A 23,964-nucleotide genomic window follows, 5' to 3' on the forward strand; every position below is an offset into this window, starting at 1 on the left:
TATAAAAGACGAATATACTCAAAGGCGAATTTAAGTAAAACAGCCAGCTAGCAGTTATAATAAATGAGAAAATAGTTATTTCTTTCACGCTAACTTATTCTCATGATTTAACAGGAGTATTTTTAAAAATTGTACTTAATTTTATTAAAAATAACATTTGATGGATAAATTGAAATAAAATTTGCACTTGAAAAATTGTGCTATAATTAAAGATATCCATCATGTAGTCTATACCTTTGAATCATTGAGTAATAATAATAACTGTCGAGATTTTTAATGCTTTAAAAGTAACAAATCACCAATAAAATTTTAAAATGCAGCTTGCACATTCAAATATGGGATAAGACAAGTAAAATTTAAAATATGTGATCAAGTATGAAAAAATAAATTCTTGTAGCTCAATAAACATTTTCTGGAAATGCAGATCTTTTAAGTACAGCAGAGCCACATGTGGGCTTTTATCTGGCTCTGTTCTTAATGTTGTTTCACTATATACATCATTATTGTATAGCTAAAAAATCTAGGAACAAAATGTGAAATGATAATCATCACATTTTTTTTTAAAAATAAGAATCTGAACCACAGCCTTTGAGCTTTTTTTTCTGGACATAGCCTCAAGGTAGCTTTCCTTCACAAATCTTGTACAAAGTTGCAGTAGTATCAGGTGACCATGCTGCTAAGAATGAGGCTTGGGGCCCAAGGCTGAGGTGACGATTTCACTGAATGAAGACTCGAAACAAGCTTTCAGTTCAGCATAACTGACCACAAGAACGTTCTGTTCATCCCGGGCCATCAAGCATATTTTCTCTGAGGCACCAGCATCCAACTTTGAAAGGCAGAAAAAGAAAATATTTAGCAAAAGGCTAAACACAAAAATTCATAACAGAATACAGCAGAACCTCGTTTATCTGCATCTTTGGACCAAACTTGTAAATTGTTTTTATAAAAATTTGATAATAACAATTTAAAATTATCACAGCAAGAGCATAACTGCCATGGGCAGGCAAAGGGCAGTAATTGCGAATTTTTCATTCTTTGGCATTTTTATCATCTATTGTAAGTTAGCTTTTTTTGTACAAGCTTGCTTTTATGGTTTTCGTTGGAAAAAAAAAAGATTAAAAATTGATTTGAATTTTGATGTTTGGAATTCAAATTATGTTTTTCGCAATCACGAGTGTATGTGTGTGTAGATGAGTGTATGTGTGCTTGTGTGTGTAGGTGTGTGTGTTTGTAGGACTATGGGTGTGTGTGTGTGTGTTTGTAGGTGTGTGTAGGTGTATGTGTGTGTGTATATGTTGGATATGGACGCAACCTGGAGACAGTTTTGCTAGAGGAGCAGCATCGGGAGGCCGGTCGACGGTGCTGCAGAGGGAGGCGGGGGGAAAATAAAATCATAGGAACATCAAGACAGTCAAATGAGAACAATAAGCAATGTGATTGCTCAAAAAAAAAGAAGGCTTAATTCCAACATTTTCCTATTGTTAGTATTGAATCCGAATTGAGTTCCTACAAATATCTCGCAAACTCATTTCTGCAGGTAATGTCATTTGCCTGACCACGATAGAGAACATCCTACAAATACAGTATAACTTTGATTTAATGATACCCGATCTCCTCAATTTAATGATACATTTCACTGGTCCGGATTTGACTGCACTGAACGTCGTCACTTTTTCCAGTCCTTTGACAATCGTTAAAATGAGTCACTTTTTTTTCTTGATTAAATACACAGCTACTACATAGAATAGCAATATATTATACTAATCTTACAAACATTATGGTTAAGGTGATCATTTATTTTTTCCTACAAAAGCGGATATTTATCATTTATTGTAAATGCAGGGGTATTATAAAAAGAACTAGAAAAGAAATAATGGTCCACAAGCCCAAATTTCTCTTATTCATTATTTTTTCCCAACTAGATTTGGAACGAATAAATAAGTGAAAAAAAAAAAACCATACACATTGAGTAATTTTAAGGATCTGATACTTAAAAAAGAAAAAGATATGAAGATGAAACAGGGACAGAAAAAAAGAAGAAAAAACACACACACACACACACACACACACACACACACTTAATTTTTAGCTTATAAAGCTTAATATAGATTTTGAAAAGAGCATTAAAAATACTATTGTCACAATTTTTTTTTCCTTTTTTTTTCAAAAATACATTACACAGGGATTAGTTATCCCATTCACGATTTTACTGGTCACACTAACATTTGAGCCAACAATTTATTACAGATTACACTACTTTTTCCGAGATGAGGTTAATAATAATAATTAAAAAAAAGCTTCGTAATCGTATATTCCCCTATGTTTTATAAAAGTTCCCTATTATTAAAGAGCACCTTGTCTTTTTTTTTGGTCAAGGGTAAATGCTATTAACCTTTACATAAGAACTCTTCCACAAGTGATATGACACTTTGAGGGGAAGAGAAGGTCCATGGAATTGCGACAAGGGGGAGAGAGGGGGTAGCAAGAAGTGTGACATTGTGTATATTTTTATAACAATACATTTATTTAAAACAGTCTGATATATGACAATAGCTGCGTTTATGTGGACCTTTTCTACCCTGGAAAAAACTTGCTTTTAACCACATTCCGGTTATTTCCCGGGTACATATAGATCTTTCTTCCTCTTGCTATTGACTGGCGTAAATACAAGGTTTTTACCCAGAATGTCCTTTGAGAAACGAGTTTGCTTACTAGCTGTGTATAGCAGGGTTCATACACTTGTGGTTAAAAAAAATTCACGGACATTTCCAGGTTTTCCAGGCTGTTTTTTAAAAATTTCCAGGTTACTCGATCCATTCAAAATTAAGTTTAAATAGCAATATTTTCAAAATAATTAAAATTGTTAAAAGTAGCAGTGCGGAAGAACTGAAACTTTTCTCCATAGATTTAAAAAAAAAAATCTTTTTTTTTCTTTCCCATATTTTAAGTTTTTTTAAACACTTTCAAAATTGTTTTAATTGATTTACTAACTGTTGAAAACGAAGTGCTTTCAACTTATTTTAGCGTTTTCTCGATGTCATGTGTCATGAGTAATATTAGCGTTTTGCTGTAGTGGAGCAGCAATCTTTTAGCATTCGCTTTTGGTCTTTTGGTTCACAATACTCCTTTTTATTTTCTTATTAGTATGTAACACAAAACATATTGAGCAAAATACAAAGCTATTTTTCAGTATAAATATGATTAACTTGTTGCATCGATCGCCATACCAGAAAATGCATAATAACAAAAATCTACATCTGCCAATTATAGGCCAATGCCAATAATCTTTTTTTTTTTTCTCTTTAGCTTATTAAAGAATGCTTCCATTAAAATTTTTCTTTTCTAGAAAATAATTTTTAAAAATTCATAATTTGTTGCACATTTTATGTTATTTTAAATAGTTTACATAGAGATAAACATCCAATTCTGTTTTTGGAAGTTTACGTCTACTTCCATCATGCAAACGACCAAATATGGCGACTAAGTGAAAAACTTAAGATAATAAGTAGATTTTTGAATTTGTAGCATAAAAGTAGTTATAACTAATTAATAATCCTTAAAAAACTACAGTTAAGTCAAAATAGTCAGTTTTTAGCACATAAGGGTCTAAAGCAATTAGAACAGATTAGTTCTGAAGATAAATTTTCGCATTTTTCGAGAAAATAATTATGAATTATCCGAAAAATAAGGCACATTTTGCATTGTTTTCAATAGTTTGCATAGCAATAAACATCCAATGCTTTTTTCGGGAACTTCGGCACTTAAAAAAGTCTTGTGTACTTTCATCTTGGGAATGACCAAATATGGCGGCTGTGCCCAAAACTAAGAAAAAATTTTTTGAATTTATAGCATGAAAACAATTTAAAAATAATAAATCTTCATGAAACTACAATTCAGTTGAAAAGTTTTTAGCACAAATTGCATCCAATGAAATGAAGATAAAATTAAGTTTTAAGAACAAAATTTTTCATTTCTCAAGAAAATTATTTAAATAATAATATTAATAATGAAACAATTTTCAGCACATTTTGTGATACTTTCATTAATTTGCAGTTAAAGAAAAAATTCCAATTATGCTTTGTTTTTGGAAACTTTGACATTTAAGGATCGTGTCTACTTCTATCCTGTGAGTGACCAAAAATGGCGACTACGTTTCACACGTAGCTTAAAAGACTTTCCGATTTAAAAAAAAAAAAAAACGATTTTCCCCCCACCTCCATTTTTCAGGCTTGTGCTTCCGAAGCAGTAAATAGTCCTCTTCCCTGTTGAGTTTGTGCATAATTCTTATTCACCCGAGAAATTATTTTCTTGAGAACTATTGAGGGTCAAAAATGGCGGCTGCGAAAGTTCTTTTGGGTCGCCACTTTTTTAATTGCCAGTTTCATTTTGCCTCAAAATTTTTACAATTTAGGAAAAATAGATAAAAAGGGAGATTAGATCTCATGAAACAAAGTTCCCTGGGAAAAAATTGGAAAAAAAAAAAAATTTGGGGGGCAAATTTGGAAAATTCCCTGACATTTTTAACTGTTTCATGTTCCCTGACAATTCCAGGTTTTCCCGGTTTTCCCGGAGCGTACGAACCCTGGTATAGTCGCTAAGGATGCTGGGTAAAACGGCTTTCTCGAATATAGGATACAAGTTCTACGGTGTATTTCCCGTTTTTTTTCCGGAGTTGCCAGGGGTCTGTCCAGAATTTTTCACAGGGTCCGTTTTTTGTGAAAAATCAAATAATTTTGTGAAAATTGAATTAATTTTATAAAAAATCAAAAAAAAAAAAAATAAAATAAAAAAAAAAATAAAAAAAAAAAAAAATAAAAAAAAAAATTTTTTTTTGTTAAAACGAAATTTTAGAATTTAGAGATGGCACAAACTGCATCAATTAAACTTAAAGTTGAGCGCTTTCCTCTTTTATGTCGAGAAAAGCATTCTGGAGTGTTTTTCTGATATTTGACCGGAGGGGGGGGGGGCATCGCTCTCTCAAGTATCAATATTTATCTACCATTCTACATTATGCTAAATTAAACTAGAAATATTTCTGTACAGTAGCTAAAATAATTGTAACAAAAAATGAATAAATAAAATAAAATTCAGAATAGGGTTCAGCATTTAACTTTTTGACCCATGACACTCTTAAAAAACACAGAATTTCGTTTAAAACGTATAAATTCCGTGATTTTAACAAAAATAAAAAGTTATTTTAATTGTTTACCTCTTAACAAAGCGTAATAAACATCAAAAATTCGAAAAATCGGATTCCGATAGCGGATGCAAAGAGATCGCAATTCTCAAAGTGAAGGCATCAAAAGTATAAAAACGACTTGTAAAAGAAATATTTTTAATAAAATTATTTTAAAATTGCATTTTAGAGTCCTATGATAAACATTTCATTAATATCTGTGGACACAGTTGACGTAAAAAAAAATAAAAAAAAAAAATAAATTTTAAAAAAATAAATAAAATAAACCCTCTATTCAGCATTTTAATTCTTGACTCATAACAGAAAATGGAATTTTGCTTTAAAAACTTGAAATGAGAGTTCTAACAGAAATAGAGAGACTTTTCATTTATTTGCATCCTAATAAAGTGAAGTTAGCTTGAAAAAAGAACAAAATATGATTCTCATATCGGATGTTAAAAGATTGCATTTTTCAAAATGTAGACATCTAAAGAAAAAAAAAACGGTAATTAAAAGAGTTAAAAAATATTTAAAAGAGTTATTTAAAGTTAATCATCCTTGTTAGCATCGAAAAATCAAAACCCATATAATTTTCTCGAAAATAACAGTTAAACATCGCACCCACCGCACCACACCATAAAACGCAAATATTGACAAGCTGGCAAAATGATGAGAATATTTTCTAATCAAGTCATTATAAAGATTCAACGCCAGACGCTAAGTGGTGATAATTTTGGTTGGGTCAGATAGGGTGAAGTTGGTAACCCTATCTGAAGCGATCCTTTGCAGTTCTAAGTTCATTTCGCAGATATATATTATTATTGTTTATTAAATCATGAGCAGAGAAAAGTGCTTACCAATGCCTTTTCAAAAAAGTTTACAACAACACAGCTGCTAATTAGCTGTGATAAAACAAACAACCATTATATTCATTTGGCAGTAGCAATTATTTATCGCTTGCAGGAGCCTAACAAGAGTATCGATTTTTTTTTTTTTCAAAATTAGCCGATTTTGTGTAAGCTGATCCCTCTAATTTGACTTAAAAAAAAGGTTCCAAAAATTATCGGTTTATACACAGAAATATACATTATTTTGCTTTCAGATTTGCTTTCAATAAACAATTTGTGAAACATCCGATCTTGTTTATCAGAATTTTGTGAAGGGTCCGTTTTGTTTGATCAGGATTTTGTGAAAGGTCCGTTTTGTTTGATCGGGATTTTGTGAAAGGTCCGTGTTGGTTGATCGGATTTTTGTGAAGGGTCCGTTAACGGACCCAAATATCCTCTGGCCAGACTCCTGGTTGCAGTGGGGAAATGCAAGGTACAAAAGCCTCATGTAAACGTGGCTAATAGGAGGGGAAAGGTAAAGTGTGACACTATGTGACAAAGAGGAGAAAAGTACAAAAATATTGAGAAAAAAAAAGCACCTAAGCAGCTAGTGATAAAATACTCATGGGAAATTTCCTTTTTATGGAGTCTGATTTAGAAGGCATTAACGTAAAAACAAAGAGCAAACCTTGTTGAGGCATTGAATAACCATGAGCAGTATCAACCCATGGCCGGCCATCTTCGGTGACCTGGTGAAAGAGATAATCTCGGAAAAGCTTCAGCAAATAACGGTCTCCTGTTTCAGCCCAGGAGTGATCCATATTTAGCCTATAAAAATAACATTTTATTTATTCAATCATTTATTTTTTCAACTCAACATTTTAATAGTAAAAATTTACGAGGGACGTATGTTTTCTGAAAAATTTCTCATGTTCAGGTAAAAGTTGCATCTCCCAATTAAAAGAAATAATACAGTCGGATCCAGATTTAACGAACCTCTATTTAACGAATTTCACGATTTAGAGAATTCCCCCCCCCCGACTAAAATGGAGGCCAAAAACCCCTATTTACTGAATATTAAACCCTGAATTAACAAATTATTTTAACAGCCGGAGTTTTTTTTTTATTCATTTGAGTTAGGAAATATTGGACTGTTTTCTAAATGATATTATCCTTATTATCCGAAGAAGAAAAAACTTTTCATGGAATCAGCAATTTTTGATGGACGATGGAGGAACCGATGAATAGCGATTCTGATGCAGAAAGCAGTAATGAAATTCCCATTGAGACTGTTGATTTTTCAAATGTTTTACATGACCTGGAAACTGTAATAACATGTCTCATGCAGCAGGCTGTAAATGATAGTATTTTTTTCTCTCCATAAAGTCAAAAGTAAACTAATTTGAATCAAGTATTATGGAAATTGTTAAGCAGTACTTTAAAATTTCAAGCTAACTACTGTATAATAAGTCGCGGCATAGTGAATAAAAAGTGTACACTTTCTAATCATGGATATTTTTGGGTAGTTGCTTAGAAGGGCTTTTAGACAAAGTAAGTGCAATTTTTAAAAATAGTTTCACACCCCGATATTACGAATAACCCTGATTTAATGTATAAAAGTTCGATCCTGATGAATTTGTTAAATTGGGGTTCGACTGTATTAAATAACTTAATTTGTAATTTCATGCAACAAGCAGCAGGAAAATCAAAGCTTTTACAACAATGCAAAGTTAAAAAATGTATATACATTAAATCAGAAAAAAAAAAAAAAGAGAGAGAAAAAAAAGTTAAAAAGTTTTCGTAGCATTTCAAACAAATGCCAAACAAAAGATAAAAAGAATCCTTTTTGTGTTCAATTCTATTCTATGCCATGAAACTCTCATGGTAAGCTTATATCCACAACTGGGAGTAGAAATGTTTCTCTTTTAAAGCAAATTATATATAATACATCTTAACTAAACATTTTAAACTTATATTTTTCTTTTTCAGGAAAACAGAATTTGTACATAAGAAGAGAAGTATATTTTGCAAAATCAGAGGTAAAACAAGAACATAAAACATGAGATGATTTTACACTAGTCATTTTGAGCATATCAATTTTTTTCCCAAGTGAATGCTATAACCACTTGAATTCATTACAAGGGATGGATAAAAATATGCACTTTTTCTTATTTTCCTTAATAATTATAAGATTTGAACAATAGGTGTAGAAATATATAACAAAGACAGTTGGATTCTGCTACACACCATCATTTGAATGATCATGATAATGGAAAAAAAAGGCAAAATGTACTGTTCAACAGAAATGTAAGCATCTTGCTAGTTCATGTACATTGTACTTAATATTTCAATTCATTTATTTTCAAAATTCAAACAAAGCAACTTTTTATTGGATGAAATAAAACTTACTCTGCACGTTCTGTAATGGTTCCCAGCTTCACTAAAAGACGGAACAGTCTCCCATTTTCTACTTCCTAAACACATCATCACATTAGGTTAATAAATGGTCAGAAATATTACAAATTATTAGTAATAAGAATAAACTTAGCGGAAATGAGAATCTGCAGCTAAAAAATACCTTCTCGTAAAATACTTAAAAATTTAATGAAAGCTGCATTCACCTTGGACAGTTCGTTTTCAATCACGTCACTTCTCATTTGTGCAGCATCTAGTTGAGTATAAAAACGTGCTCCAATCATAGGCATGATATCATTGATGCTGTGAGGACGAGTTTGGTTGTGTAAGAGGTATCTATAAAGAAAAATAAAATAAAATGTTATAAAATACACACGTGTTCTTGTCTAAAAAATTTCAACACAACAAAATAATAGCTTGATTGAGTAAAATTACAAACATAAATGTTAAAAATTTGCAGTTGCCTTATTTAACTATTAAAACTATGGGGGGGGGGGACATGCGAACATTTAATAAAATCTGAGATTGTGGGTGACAGACCACATATTTTTTGATTGATTTTGCATGGAGGAACCAACAATTACAATAAATTCAAGAAATAAAACAAGTAAGTATAAGGTCACATACATTAAAAAACCTTCTACAATTAAAAATGATTGAAATATTTGCTGGATGCAAAAAGATCAAACTCTTACAAAAGGTATTCAATTTTTAGCGAAGCACTTGTTTGTATTTGCATTGGGCTAAAAATGCAGTAAATGAAGATTTGCGGGGAGGGGGGATTGCAGTGTAATAAAATGGGGACCAAAAACCAAGAAAAATCGGAATCTTCTTAGATTTTTGAGAAAAATAGGAGCGTAGTGAAGTTTAAAGTGGTAAAAAAGGAAAAAAAGGGTTTTAAAAATCAACAGAAAAAGCCAAAGCAAAAACCCAAAAAATCTCATCCCTGGCATTAGATTGTAATTGAAACATGTACATTTATAACAAATAATAAACAACATAAGAAGAATAGTTCCTAAAAAATAACAAATTAGATTCTACTCACAAAATTAAATTTCTTAGATCAGCAGAATAGTTTCTTGATACCAGTTCAAGTGAGCCGGTCATATTGCTTCTTTTTACAGCATTTAAGGTATTACATGCCAAAGCTAAAACTATCTTCCCAAATGCCATCAAATCTTCTTGCTAAGTACAAAATAATACGACATGTCAATTTCAGTTGTTGTCAACATTGTTAATAAAAATATGAAAATAAGTGAACAGTACTTGGAAATGGGCAGCCACTTGTTTAGTATTGTGTTGATTGGGATCATAAGTAAGGACATCAAAAATGCCACAACAATTAAGCCGTAATCTAGGGAAAGAAAATTTTCAACTAAATTTTGCACGATTAAAAATATTTTGAATTAAATAATACTTAATTTTATGAGAGTCATCTAAAAAGTAAGGAAAGACAAGGTATTTCTGAAGAATAAAGACACCAAAACAATTTTTTTCTTACCACACTAAATTTAAAATTTAAAAAATAACTTGCAATGCTTTGAAAACGTTTACAGCAAGACACAAACAAACACAAATGTGATAACCAGCAAACAAGCTCTTGGCCCAGATAGGCTGGTCCTAGTCAGTTTTTAAGTCCCCAAAGAAGATCAATGGCCCTCTTAAAGCTATTTACCCCTTGCTCATTACAGCCTCTTCGAGCAAAGCAGTTCCAACTGCCCACAACCCTACTAAAGTAGTAGTTTTTCCTAATTTCTAGGTTAGCCTGAGATTTAAATAATTTAAAACAATAACACTTCGTCCTGCTTTCCATGCAAAAGTTTAACCTATTAACATATTTCATTTTGATAAATTTAAACAACTGAATCATATCCCCTCTGACTTTTCTCTGCTCTAGGCTATACATATTAAAGGTCACTTAAAGGTGACTTAAAAGGCCTTTTAAGTCAAACACTACTTTATCAATCTCCAATGGTTGATGCCATTATATCAATGCTTCTTTAAATACTTCAGTGCTTTAAAAGCATGTGCCTAAGAAAAACCAATTAGTTCATATGAAATAATTGGCTTCTTTCAAGTGGGTTTTCTCTCATTTCTCATAATAAAGCACATTTTTCAGTTAATAGTTAAGAAAATCTAAAGGTGCTCCCATACCTATTGTTCAGAATAGTGATTCGCAACTGCTGACTTGGCCGACCAGTACTGGTCTGTAGAAAAAATTGATCAGACACCGATGATACAGTGATATTTTCTCATAATGTCCACTATAATGTCTACCCAGAAATTTTATAACATTTCCAGTCATTGTTTACATGCAACGGGATATTATTATTATTTTTCCCTCCACAAGTTTAATGAAAACCTAACATGGTCAAGTTGAAAATATTTTTGTAATTTGGTTCATTTGACATGGAAGGACAAACAAAAGAGATTAAATCAAAATTTACACATGAGAACTAATGCTCAGTAACATTTTAAAAGCTTCATTATCTTCTTTGTTCCCTCCAATAGTTTGAAATTTTTTTTACCTTCATCAAAAACTGGTCTGCCTGTGCAAAATTTTATAAGGACAACTGAAGAAACATATAACAGTTTCCTTAGAATAAAATTAATGGATATCATATCAATGGGGGACAATGGGGATGCATTGCAAATAATCAAAAATTCATCAAAAATTGTTTACAGTATACGAAAGATGAAGTAGCTAACTTAAAAAAAAAAAAACATTTACCTTGATTTCCCTGTTACAAGTATCTTAGAGGGATCGAATGCCCTACAAGCCAATCCAGCTGCATGTATACTTCGTAACACGGAACTCAGCTGAACAATATAGCCCCATATTAAACTTTCTGGAAGCAAGCCGGCATGCTGACGCAAGTTGTTTAAACCTGCGAAAACATTTAGTTTAACCAAGAAAACTAATTAGAGAATAGGAAACCATTATTGCATTGATTATACTATTTTCACATAAAATGTTATTATCCTCATCTATATAAATAGAACAAAGAATACATATGTATATATGTTTATACTCTTTATACCATTGATTCCTAACTGGTGATACGGGAACCTCCAGGGGTACGCGAGGTGTACAAAGGGGGTTTGCGAAACTGATACTCTAATAGCGAATTTTTCTGTAGCTTTTTATTGGAAAATATTACATTAGAAGTTGATAAGAATATTGCAAGGAGCATATGCGTACGTTTCAAATATCTTTCACTAACTTTTGACGGTTATTTTCTGAACAGTTTGAATCAAAATATCAGTGAAGATTATAAATAAATAAATTATTTTCTTCAGAAAAAGTACCAAGGCGAAGCTTGTCACAGCATAAGGTACACAGTAAAAAAATTGTTATTGTAGGAAAATGATCCAAAACGATTTGCCGTCATATCTGAATCTAACAAAGAAAATTACAGTCGAGCCTCAATTTAAATTTCACAATTTAAAAATTTTTTCTTTTTCCCCAACTAAAATGAAGGCAAAAACCCCTATTTACCAAACAAAAAACCCCGCGTTAACAAATTATTTTAGCAGCCAAATTTTTTTTTATAAATTTGAGATAGGAAACATTAAATTGTTTTCCAATCCATCTTGTGCGAAGCGGAAAAAGACTTTTCTAGGAATCAGCAATGTTTGACAGGCAAGTGGGCAACCAATGAATAGGCATTCTGTTGCAGAAAACGATAATGAAACTCTCATTAAAACTTACTTTTCTAATGCCTTGCATGGCTTGGAAACAGTAAAAACATGTCTCATGCAGTAGGCTGTAAATGATACAGTATTTTCTTCTCTCCATAAAGTTGAAAGGGAACTATTTCGAGTCAAGTGTCAAGAAAATTGTCAAAATCGCACACAGTACAACACGATTTCAGCTTAACTAGTGTGTAATAAGTCGCGGAATGCTGAATTAATATTGTACCTTTCTAATTATGGGTATTTTTGTGCAGTTGCTTATTAAGGGTTTAGATAAAGTAGGTGTAAATAAAAAAAATAGCGCCTTGATATTACGAATAACTTCGATTTAACGTATAAAAGTTTCAGTCTTGATGAATTCGCTAAATCGGGGTCCGACTGTATTTTATTTGTGCAGCAAAATACTATTGTAGCAATAGCAAGGGAGAATCAAAATTATTTTTGTTTGTAAAAATTATTAAATAAATAAAAAAAGAAGGAAAGAAAAGTTTCTTGTTATGCTTTTCGAGCAACTGAAAACAAAAAACGTTATCTAAAATTTATCGTTTTTTTAAAAAAAATTGTTATTATCTTTAAACTGTTACTGACTACAAGGGGTTTGCTGCCAGTTTCTGTTGGATCTGGACCAAATTTGGCAGGGAGGTACTTGGGCCTCAAAGAAGGAACATGGGGGGGGGGGGGGGGTTGAACGCAGAAAAAGATCCTACCATTCAAATTTTATTTTAGGACTTAAAATAGCATTAAATGGCACTTTCTACCCGAAATACTCATCCAATTTTTTAAATTTTGAACGCCCGTGAAAATACCCCTAAAATAGATTTATTTCCTTTGAATTTCAAGAAACCAAGGCTGTAAAATCACCAGGAGAAAAGTTATAAACATTTATAAGTCAAAGAACATCAGTATTAAATTTGAAATTTATCATCTGCCTCGAGCTCAGTTTTAATTATCGTGAATAAAATCATTGAGAAGAAAGAGCCGTTATCACTTTTTTTTAATGTGAACAAATAATATTCTTTGCTTTTGTTTAGAGGCTTTTCCTATAATCGAGGGGCTTTAAACTTTCTCCTGTTCAATCATTTTTCAGAGATCTGTCAGGAAATTTTGAAGTTCAAGCCTGATCATTGTCACTTGACATAACTTTTTATTTTCAAGGTAGAACCGTGCAAAGCCGGGCAACGCAGCTGGTGATTTAATACAAACAACATTATTTAAATATAGGGAAAATTAAGTCATTTAAATTTAAATTCTCATTTTCAAATTTATTGAGTTTCAATACATAATTTCAGAAACAGAAAATCAACATGCATCTTATACGTTCTAGACACATAATGAATTCAATAGAGATTATTACAGGTATTCTGTACTCAATTTCCTCACACTCTCATTGCTACTTTTTAGAACTGACACAAAGCTCTAGAGGAAATCAATGAAACTAGTGTTGCTATTTGACTTTTAATTCACATTAATCATCACCAGAGACCGACAAAAACTAAATTCTTAGGTGCCTAAAAATTTGTTTAAGGGCCAGGCTATTTCTCAGAGTTAGTCAAACAATAACCAAACTCAGTGTAACATGGCTTCTGGAAAAACTAAGTGCCATTCAGCTGCATCATACAAAATCATTTTAACTAGCGTAGCAAATATCAACTTCTTTAAAATGAAATCTGGCAATTTTATGATGCATTTTTATGTCGAATAATTATCCAGAAGTCATTAAATTTCATGAAAAATTTGTTCTCTCTGAATATAACACTCACATTATTAATTACACTAGAAAAGAAATAATCTTAGTTGAAACCGAGATCTTCAATCTTTAGAAGAAGGATAAAATGCATAATTCAACTAATTAATAGTAAATTATCTTAGTTTCTTAATATTGAATGATGGGAATAAAAGTTCATTTTTTATTATATCACTTCAAGCATTTCTGGACCACTTTTCAGTTGAAATACTAGAGGCGACTGATAAGTAAGTAACTCTTAAAAAATTTAGATTCTTGTCAAGAGAGCAGCTTAAAACATTAGAGAATTTTCCCAAATTCTTTGACTAAACAAAGATTGTAATTATAATTGTCAAAATAAGTAAAAATTAAATTTATAAACTTGAAGCGCTCATTGCGACTTGCCAAAAATCATCCAGTGTGGGTTTCAGCATTGGGAAACCAATTTGTTTCTATTTGGACTTTTGGTTTGAACTTAGGGCTTTTGAGTCAATGCTCCTCTATTGATCGCCATTTATTAGTAATAAAACTCCTGTATTGTCATTATTATGCTTAATGTGTAATACATTCTTAACTTTTAAACTTTTATTTCTTTTATTTCTTTGGTATAACAAATTCTTGGACTTACAAAAGAATAAAGAAACATAAAGAGCATTCATTCATTCAAATAAATAAATAATATAAATATTGAAGTAACTAAATCATGTTAGAAATAAAAGCTATCAACTTTCATTAAAAAATATTTTACTTAATGTCAGTGCCGTCATTCCATATTACCAGACTTTGTTGACAATCCATCAACATCTGAGCAGAAATTTGGTAAAAAGCCATTCACAGCTGGAGTTACAGAAGTTTGGTTGAAGTAGAGATTCATCAAAGTATCAGCTCCAGGATGATAGTCCATGGACAAAAACCATAGCTGAATGATAATAATGAGCAATCCATTAAAATTTAAAGTTTAAAACATATAAATGAAAATGAAAGAATCGTCAAATTTTCCCAATCATCAAGAATTTTTTTTTTTTTGATTTTCAATGTTTCAAAATCATTAAGTTACACTGAGGTTCATTTCTACTATGCAAAAAAAAAAAAAAAAAAAAAAAAAAAATAAATAAATAAATAAATAAATAAATAAATAAATAAAAATAAGAACATAACCTCTGAATTATGTAATAAAAATCTATGATGTTTTTTGAATTACAGCAGAAACATGCCAACTGAATTCATAAATGTAATAAATCAAAACTGAGGATTTTTTAAAGAAGAAGCCTGTTTTTACGTTTGCATGTAATACTTCTCTTTAGTCAACCTTTCTCCATTGATTAAACAAATGCACATGAAACCACAGTGGAACTATGAAGAAAGAATACATGAAGGTGAAAAAATAATGAGATTGAAAAAAAAAAACTTTAATAGCTGGATGAAAACTGTTTTCTTCTCCTAATTAAAATCCCTAATTAAATTTTGGAACACTTGCTTTCCCCCCCCCATCCCCTTCTATATATATATATATATATATGCTTGGTTTCTTTTCGTCCTCATTCTATTTTCACAATCAGCAATTTTTCATTTTTTTTCCTCATCCCATTGACAAAACTCAACATGCAATTCAATCTCATTAATTGGTTGTTCTTCCTTCACAACTTGACTGGTGTGATAAGTAAGTCAACTAAAAAAAAAACAGAATTCTTGTCAAGAGTGCAATTTTTCAGAGTTTATTCAGGGGGGAAATGATTTGTGATTTGAAATGTAAATCTAGGCTAAGAAATGGGGGGGGGGGGAGAATATATATATATATATATATATATATATATATAGTGAATACTGAAAGTGATTGTCAATTAAAAATTCTTTGGCAAATTATTTGTTCACTTTGCATTTAGCAACAAAATGAATGTCAACAAATTAATGTTACATTAATTCATAAAAAAATAATTTTTTTTAGATAACTAACAATGTAGGAAATAAAGCCATTTTCCTAAAAGTAATTCCATCCTTTAATCTTAAAAATTGAAGGTAACAATTTAATTAAGAACTGATACTTACAATTATCACCAAATGCTTTGGTAGTGAAGACTTCCCTTAAGTGAACTAAGTTTGAATGTTGAAGTTTCTTCCAAGTCTCGATAATTGATATACATTTCGTATTGGAAACCCTGAAACCTATAAAGATTGAATATATTAATAAATAGTCAAACAAAAATCAAAAAATAATTTAAGAAAAAAATTGTAAATAATTTAATAAATGAATGCAAAGACATTTGGATGGATGAGAAATTCTATGTATCAAATTAAAAGCAATAAACAAACAATATTAACAATGTAATAATAAATTCATAAAAATATTACATTTTTCTCAATTTTATGGATTTAAAACTAATGTTTTAAAAAAGAATAATAAAGGGTTTAAGCGAGAATTTCAAAAAAAAAAAAAAATTTTTTTTCATTTTCCTGATAATTTTCTGATGTACAAAATATTTTGAACAATTATTCACAAATAATGTAAAAGACATAGTAAAAATAACAAAAATTATTTTAGAAAAAAAAAAAAAAAAACACATTTTTGTACCTAGAAATAGATTGTTTTTAAATCACAAAATGATAAATTAGCATGGATCAAGAAATTAAATAAATTTTTTTAGGCATCAATTGATCAATTCAATATTTTATTTTGGGATCAGCATTTCTTGTAAACATTAAAAAATAAATAAATAAAAGTAAAGTAAAATAACATAAGAACAAAATCAAATGCAATTTTATTTACTTTTTCAGTGGATTTTTTAAAAAATATTTTTATTTTAACTTTTATGATTACACTAAGTTTTCCTATTATATTTAATGTTGCTAGGAAAGCACTGAGCAAAAGTGCTTCAGCAAAAGGACACCTTTAATTAAATCTCTAACAACAAGTCAGAGACATTTTAGAATACTTTTTTGAAATATTTAATAAAAATAATTTCCATAAATAATATTTGTTTTTTTTTTTGGAAAATTTAGACCTTCAAATGCACAATTCATCAGAAGCCAAAATCTAAAAGTAAAATGTTATGCATGTTATGTCTCCATTATTGTAAAATTAGTAAACTTTAACAATTTCAAAACACATATCACGAATCATTTATTTAAAAGAGAAAAAAACCAGCATAATAAACTAATAAGACCGAAATACTCTACCATGTATTCTTCGTAAGCAGTAATAAACACCAGTCTTAATGTTGGCAGCTTTGTAAACTGTAGTAACATAACCAAACGTTGATGATTTAGCAGGAGTGTCACCAATGGGAGGTTCCAATGGACATAATTTGTGATAGTTATCGACTTCATTTGGAAGATCTAATTAAATAAATAAATAAATACATACATAAATATATATTGGCCAACTCTAACAGCATCTTTATAAAATAAAAAACATCAAGGTAAACAACTTCTGATCTTTCAGAATTTGCAGAAAACGGCAACAATTACTATTATTCTAAACTAGTGGTACTCGCACGGCTTTGCACATAGTAGAAAATTAAAAAGTCATTTGGTTCGCATGTATATTTACAAATAATGGATTGTGAATTTCTTGCCAATTTGTTTGCCCATGTTACGGTTCCACGTCATAATAATTTGGTAATTTACTTGTCCATGTTGTGATAATTTGCTCAGTAAAATGATCCTAAAAGTGGAATAGAAAAAAAAACAAAATAGAATTTTCGAAAAATCGCTTCGAGGTGCACACCCCCAGGCTACAAACTTATTTTGTGCCAAGTTTCATGAAAATCGGCTGAACCGACTAGGCGCTATATGCGTCACAGAGAACCAGACAGAGAGACTTTCAGCTTTGTAATTAGTAAAGATAAGTAATTCCACACAATGTTTGATTATTTTACTTTGAAAACACATTCATAGTGAGTAGAATTCAACTCAAAATTTTAAAAGAAAGAGCAAGAACATTTTTCTGTGACATAGGTGCTTTGAATGGGGTTACTATTAAAAAGTAAGCAACTCAACAAGATTAAAATATTTTGAAGAGAATTATAATAAATTATGAATTTTCAAAAAACAAGGGTAAATTCAACAGTGCTAATTTGGGCAACAGTTTTTTTGCATAAATTTGCAAAAAAAATTCTGACAAGTATTCTCCGACTTGCAAGGAACCCCTTTTTCAATGCAAAAAAGATGTGAAATAGAAGACATAAAGACATTTGAGAAAAGCAACAAGGCAGAACACCAAAAGTTTAAATTTAGAAAAAAACTAGAGAATAAATCAAGCAGCCAATAAGAAAGTTAGACGCCCATCAAAGAACCAGCAGCACTGCAAATACTGCTCTGAAACTTTTTTTCTGAGGTACATGGTGAAATAAGAATAATTCTAACTGGATGAAAAAAGAAAGAATGGAAGAATTGAATTCGCAAAGAGATAAAGTTGATAAAGCTAAAACATACAGTCAGACCTCCATATATCGAAGTAGCAAATTGCCGGGGGAAAATTCGATATATAGAAACAATCTTTTTTTTATCATAAAAATCTCCTAAAATATTAAAATTAAAGCTAATTTTCGTGTATGAAACCCAATTTTTAATTTTTACGAGCATCAGATTAAAAAGTTAAGAATTAAAAAATTAACAGAAATTACACTTTTGCGCCTTCACACATCTTCATTCTTCGGCAATTCAACTTGATCCGCAGCATTAGGGTATTTTCGTTTTGACAATGTAATCGAGAGAAAAGTAAAAAATCGATCTACTTAAACTGAATGATTTTTACTGAAGCTAAAAATACTGAAAATGATAATCAACAGACAAAAAGCAATAACCTGAAACTGATTTTACAGTGTTACTGGTTAGAACTAAGATTGAAATGAACTTGACGGAATTTAAGAACTCCAGAACGGAAGAACAACCTATCCACACACCCCCTCAACTCCAGATTCCTTATGAGTTTCATAGCAACCTTTAGTGAACATAATTTTCTCCTCTAACCTTTCATTTTTCATGAAACAAACAGTCTAAAGTGGAAAAAAAAATCTACGAATGTCTCGAGAGAAATTTCGATTATATAGAGATTTTTTCGATATATAGAAACAATTTTTTCTATGTAATGAACATGGAAACGTGCTGGAATTTCGATATATAGAAAATTTCGATATGTGGAAGTTTGATATGTGGAGGTTCGACTGTATTTTCGTTAACTGTGAATCATACAGAAAAGAAAGAAAAAGAAAAAAAAAAAAAACTGAATGAAGGAAAAACTTTGAAAATTGAAAATGAACAAAAGGAATTTTTTTAATGTAAATAATGACAATATATATGAAACGTTGTTGTGAAACGAATGAAAAAAAAAAAGTGTCAAAAAAAGGAAAAAAAAAACAAAACAAATAATAAAAATAATTAGAATAAAAAATTAAATGAAAGTGTTAAACAAAAGTAAAAAAAAATATAAAAGATGAACAATTTATGAAAATGGAAGCCGAACCTTGTAGATAAATAGGGAATAGCATAATTAACTATATCAGAACGATTTCTAAGAACATGAAAACAGACTCAAAAATCAACATCTGATGTATTAGGACATTTTTTCTAAAAGTTAAAATCAAAAGTAATTTAAATTCCAACAGTGTTGAGCAACGCTAGATAGTATTATTTACTGAAAATTTTATGGAAAATAAAAAGAAATTTCTTTATAGTGAAACTTTAGAAATTGTTCAAAAAAAAAAAAAAAATCATATCCTCGTTAGGATGCAGAAAGATCACACAACGTATGCTTTCTTTTGCAAGCGCAAGGGAAAAATAGGCTTTTGTTATTTTACAGCTTTTCTAAAATTAAATAGATCTCTAGAGATCTGCAATTGGTTATTTTATATTACTTACTATTTTCTAAACAGTGGACAATATAAACAATGCTGAGCAAAAATACAAAGTTATTTTTATAACTGTAGGTTTTTTGTTTAATGTATTTTTCTTCTTATAGCTTTAAGAAAATGAAATAAACATATTTTCTTCAAATTTCAAGATTGAGATCTAAGGAAATCCACAAAGTCGCGGCCTTTTTTTTAAAATCACATGTATTTATTAGGGAAACTATAAGAAACTTTTCACAAGAAATATGTTTGAACATACATCAATGATTTAACTGTATCAATATTAATACTGAAAAAAAAATTACCTGGATGCTGTTCAGGATTGGCTTCAGCTAGTGTCAAATGTTGCCTGTGTATTATATCCTAAATAGTTTAAGCAAAAAGATCTAAAACTTTTAATCTATTGCTTAGTTTCATTGATTTTTCTTTAAATAAAAAGGAAAATATTAAATAAACAAAAATGAGGTATGTTAGCCCCTAGAGAAGTCGCGCTTCGGTCGATTCCCGGCCCCGCTGTCACCACCCTCTTATTCTAATAATGGGGCCTATCTGTGTAGTTAAGGTTAGACTCTCCCCAGCCCGCACACTTAGTTCTGAGAATTTTCTTCAGTATTTCAAGGCTACATAGCTTTTGGAAATGTATGTTGGTCATTAGACTAATAGCACGCCATCCTAGTCAGGTGTCAATTTCTCCCTGGCACTTCCTTTCTTCTGCTTTAGTCTCACGGATCGCTACGGCGGGGAAAAGACCGAAAGCGTGTGAGCACTAGCGTAACAAAAGGAAATGCGATCTTCTCTAGGGTTAATAGATAATAGTAATACATAAAAAAAAAAATCTGATAAATAACTAATTACCATTCTAAGTTCATCGGGCAAAAAGAAAGATGGTGCATTAGCTTTAGGTCTCATGTGCTCAATGTGGGAAGGATTTCCTGGATAAACATTTATATCTGGCATTATAAGAGGAGATATTTCTGGAGGTGTCTCTTCTTGAGAATAAAAATAAGTTGTGCCACCAACAGATTCCTATAAATATAATACATTATCAGCAATTTAATTGGAGAAATATATAAAATGCCTAGTACTTAAGTAGTTTAAAATATACATTTTCACTTTAGCATAAAAAAAAAAGAAAAATAAAGAAAATATATTAGGAAGGTTCGACTAAATTTTTGGAGGAAATAAAATGTTCAGAAAAGAAAGAAAATGAAATGTAATGAACATGTCTCAAAAATATCCAGAATGAACAATTTTCATACTTGTGCCAAAGAAGGTTTTATTTTTGCAATTGTGATTTAAAAAAAGAGTTTGCTTTGCAATTATGATTTTCATTAATATTGATATGTATTTAAAATAATTAAAAAAGAAAAGAAAAAAAGAATACAGGCATTTAACTAAACACAGAAATTTTGACAATCCCAAATTTGGCATTTCCCACACCATGCACTTCTCAGATAGTTGGGATTTTTACTGCAATCAATATTTAATTACTTGTCAGAATATATATAAATCATATCAGAATCTACCAGTATTTATTTTTAAAAGGTTGAAGTAAAACTGGGAAAATGTTTAGGTTTTTAATCATTGTTCGTAAAAAAAAATCAGAATTCTGCTGGACATGAATAAGGAATTCTTCGGTTTTGAGCATTTTTTTTGCATGAAAATATATGCGAGAATATACAAGAGTTATTTCCATAAAAGTTAAAAACCGTCTTCAATGCCCATATCTTCGCCTCAAAGCAACTGTAGGATTATTCCTAGGATTAGATATCTTACTGTTGCTCCGAAACGATGATATACAGGAAGACATTTAGTCAGTTTTTTATGTCTGCCAATTGGAATTTTCAATAGCAATCTAAATATTGGCTGATTCCGATATCCAGAAATATACTGGTTCTATGGTAATGAATTAGGGATCCTATGCTAAAAAACAGCAATTGCAAATAAATTCAATCAATATGTATTAATAAAATAGAATTACCTTACCAATTTATATTCAATTTTATAGAGTCATTCACAGATTTAGTTATGAAGGAAAAGGTCTGGAAACAGACCAAATTTTCTGCCAAGGAGCCCTTAAATTATATCAATTTAAAAAATAACTTCTAAGAAAAATGTTTCATAACAAATAAAAATAATGTGAAAGAAGCAGAAGAAAACTTTGTATAATGAAATAAGTAGAAATATATCACAACGAGTATACATGTACAAATAAAATCAATTAAAAAGGTCATTTTTCCTAGGTACAGATGTCCTTACTGTTTTCTGCTGACGCCACGTTTCCGGCCTTTTCCAGTCTATTTACTCAACCTCGTCTTACTTTTTCTCGTCAACTCCTTTGTCATTAGTCTTTGTGTTCCATCACTCTTTTATGCACTGATGAAGGTGTTTGGTTTTATAACCCCGAAGCCGCTGTTTGCAGAGTTTTTTAAAAACTCTTTTAGATTTCATTTGTGCATGTATACACTTGACCATATCTTTTTACTTAAATAAAAGTTAATTGACAAATGGAAATTTGTCTCTCGTGTTTTTCAAAAGATAGAAAAGTGGTACACAATTAAATGCATTCACACACACACATATATATTTCAAGTCATGATTTTCAATTTGGGACATTGCTACAGTAAACGTGATTGCAACTATCAGAGTATTGTTATATCAAAGATCATAACTTTGAAATCGTGAAGTTGCAGCAACAAATGAACAACATGAATTTATAGAATTAAAATTATTTCAAAACTATTCAAACTAACAGTTTTTGAAGTTGAATGGATACCTTTGTGCTTGAAAAGTAAAATCATACATCATCCCATAACTTGTTAAATTTAACACTGTTGAATATGTACAAAAGGGATGGAGTATTAAATTAAAAAAAAGTGTATGCAAAAGACATCACATTCGTAATGAGTTTACCTGGAACAAAGTACTTGATTGTAAGTATTGTTCATGAGAAGGGCTTGGAGCAGAAAAGTCTTTGGGACCTGGGGAGCAGGTTCTTTTATTCAAAAGAGGAGACTGCTGTGGTGAACATCTAGACATTCGATTGCCAACATCTGCAGAAAAGCAACCAAGAAAATTAACCAGTAATCAATTTAATTCCTATCAACATAACTAGTGGAAAAAACTTAAAGCAATAATAACATATAATCAACAATCATTAGCCGTATTCCTTTTTTTTTTTTTTTTCCAATTACAACTCTGTCTTCTAAGCAGTTTTCCTTGTTTAAAAAATAAAAAAATTTTCAGAAATATTTAATAAATGATGAAAAATGATCAGTGGTGATCTCATAGGGTATACTCTATGTAAGCCGTATACTCTCAAACATTTTTTAGACATATAGCGTATACCCTCAAGCTTCAAAAATTTTCATATTATGACATATTATGTATATGATCGAATACACATATTGTGCAAAACTGAATACTGGGAGTATACCCTCAGAAAATTTGATGGAGCACCATTGATAATGATTGTAATAAATTTAAGTAAGTACTTGCACACATTCAAGTGTCCAAATATAGAGCTAATGAATTAAAAATTGTACAGAATACTGAGGAAAAGAAAAACTTTAACATTAAATTCGGGTAACAAAAGTTATGCACAAGTACAAAACATATGGAAATCAGCAAGCATTTTATCTATATAAAAACAATAGAATATTTTTACTTGCCTACATTAAAATGTCCAAATGGTGTGCTAACCAATTGAGGATGCTGTACAGAATATTGAGAAAAAGAAGGCGAACTCAAACTATGAGTCATACGACCAATTGCAGAATTTCCAAATTGTCCAACTTCTGAATTTAAGCTCTAAAAAAAAAAAAAAACATTTGTTGAATTATGATTCTTAAGTAAAGTATGGGGTTTAAAATACACAAAATATGCAGGATTCCACAATAATAAAAAATGAACATAAAAAAATAAGTTCTCTTGAATACATAGTACAGGAACAACCATCGAGCTTTTGACTATTAAAATATTCATACATGTGAGGACACTATAAATATTTATCTGGACTAGAGGTGGGAATGGTCAGAAAAAACCCAGAAATTTTGGGGAAAAAAAGGGTTTTGTCCCCAAAGGGATTAATTTCCACAGGAAAAATAGAAATTTCTATTAGAAATTTATAGCACAGTCAAACCTTGTTATTTTGAACCTCCTTGCTATCTTTAAAAAAAAGAAAAAAATTGAATTTTGACATCTTGCATTCAAAATATGTTTCTCACAATCATGTGTGTGTTTGTGCCTCTGTTCATGCATGAGTGTCTGTGTGTAGGTGTG

The 23,964-nt window shown here is 30.4% G+C and overlaps 1 protein-coding gene across 1 annotated transcript in view; it reads right to left on the reverse strand.

Moving 5' to 3' along the window:
- Positions 1 to 352: 352 nt before the first annotated feature.
- The window catches only part of LOC129227454 (PAN2-PAN3 deadenylation complex subunit pan3-like), a 32,199-nt gene continuing 8,587 nt past the window's right edge, over positions 353 to 23,964 (reverse strand). Inside the window, 16 exon segments of the mRNA XM_054862016.1 lie at positions 353 to 826; positions 6,692 to 6,712; positions 6,714 to 6,831; positions 8,413 to 8,477; positions 8,625 to 8,754; positions 9,464 to 9,603; positions 9,685 to 9,772; positions 11,150 to 11,306; positions 14,615 to 14,738; positions 14,740 to 14,756; positions 15,884 to 16,000; positions 17,012 to 17,170; positions 19,989 to 20,046; positions 20,539 to 20,709; positions 22,597 to 22,742; positions 23,355 to 23,493. Of these exon segments, the coding sequence (XP_054717991.1) occupies positions 677 to 826; positions 6,692 to 6,712; positions 6,714 to 6,831; positions 8,413 to 8,477; positions 8,625 to 8,754; positions 9,464 to 9,603; positions 9,685 to 9,772; positions 11,150 to 11,306; positions 14,615 to 14,738; positions 14,740 to 14,756; positions 15,884 to 16,000; positions 17,012 to 17,170; positions 19,989 to 20,046; positions 20,539 to 20,709; positions 22,597 to 22,742; positions 23,355 to 23,493 (1,800 nt within the window). The 3' untranslated portion in view covers positions 353 to 676.

The sequence above is a fragment of the Uloborus diversus genome, chromosome 8, assembly GCF_026930045.1.
Source record: "Uloborus diversus isolate 005 chromosome 8, Udiv.v.3.1, whole genome shotgun sequence".
Lineage (NCBI taxonomy): Eukaryota > Metazoa > Arthropoda > Arachnida > Araneae > Uloboridae > Uloborus > Uloborus diversus.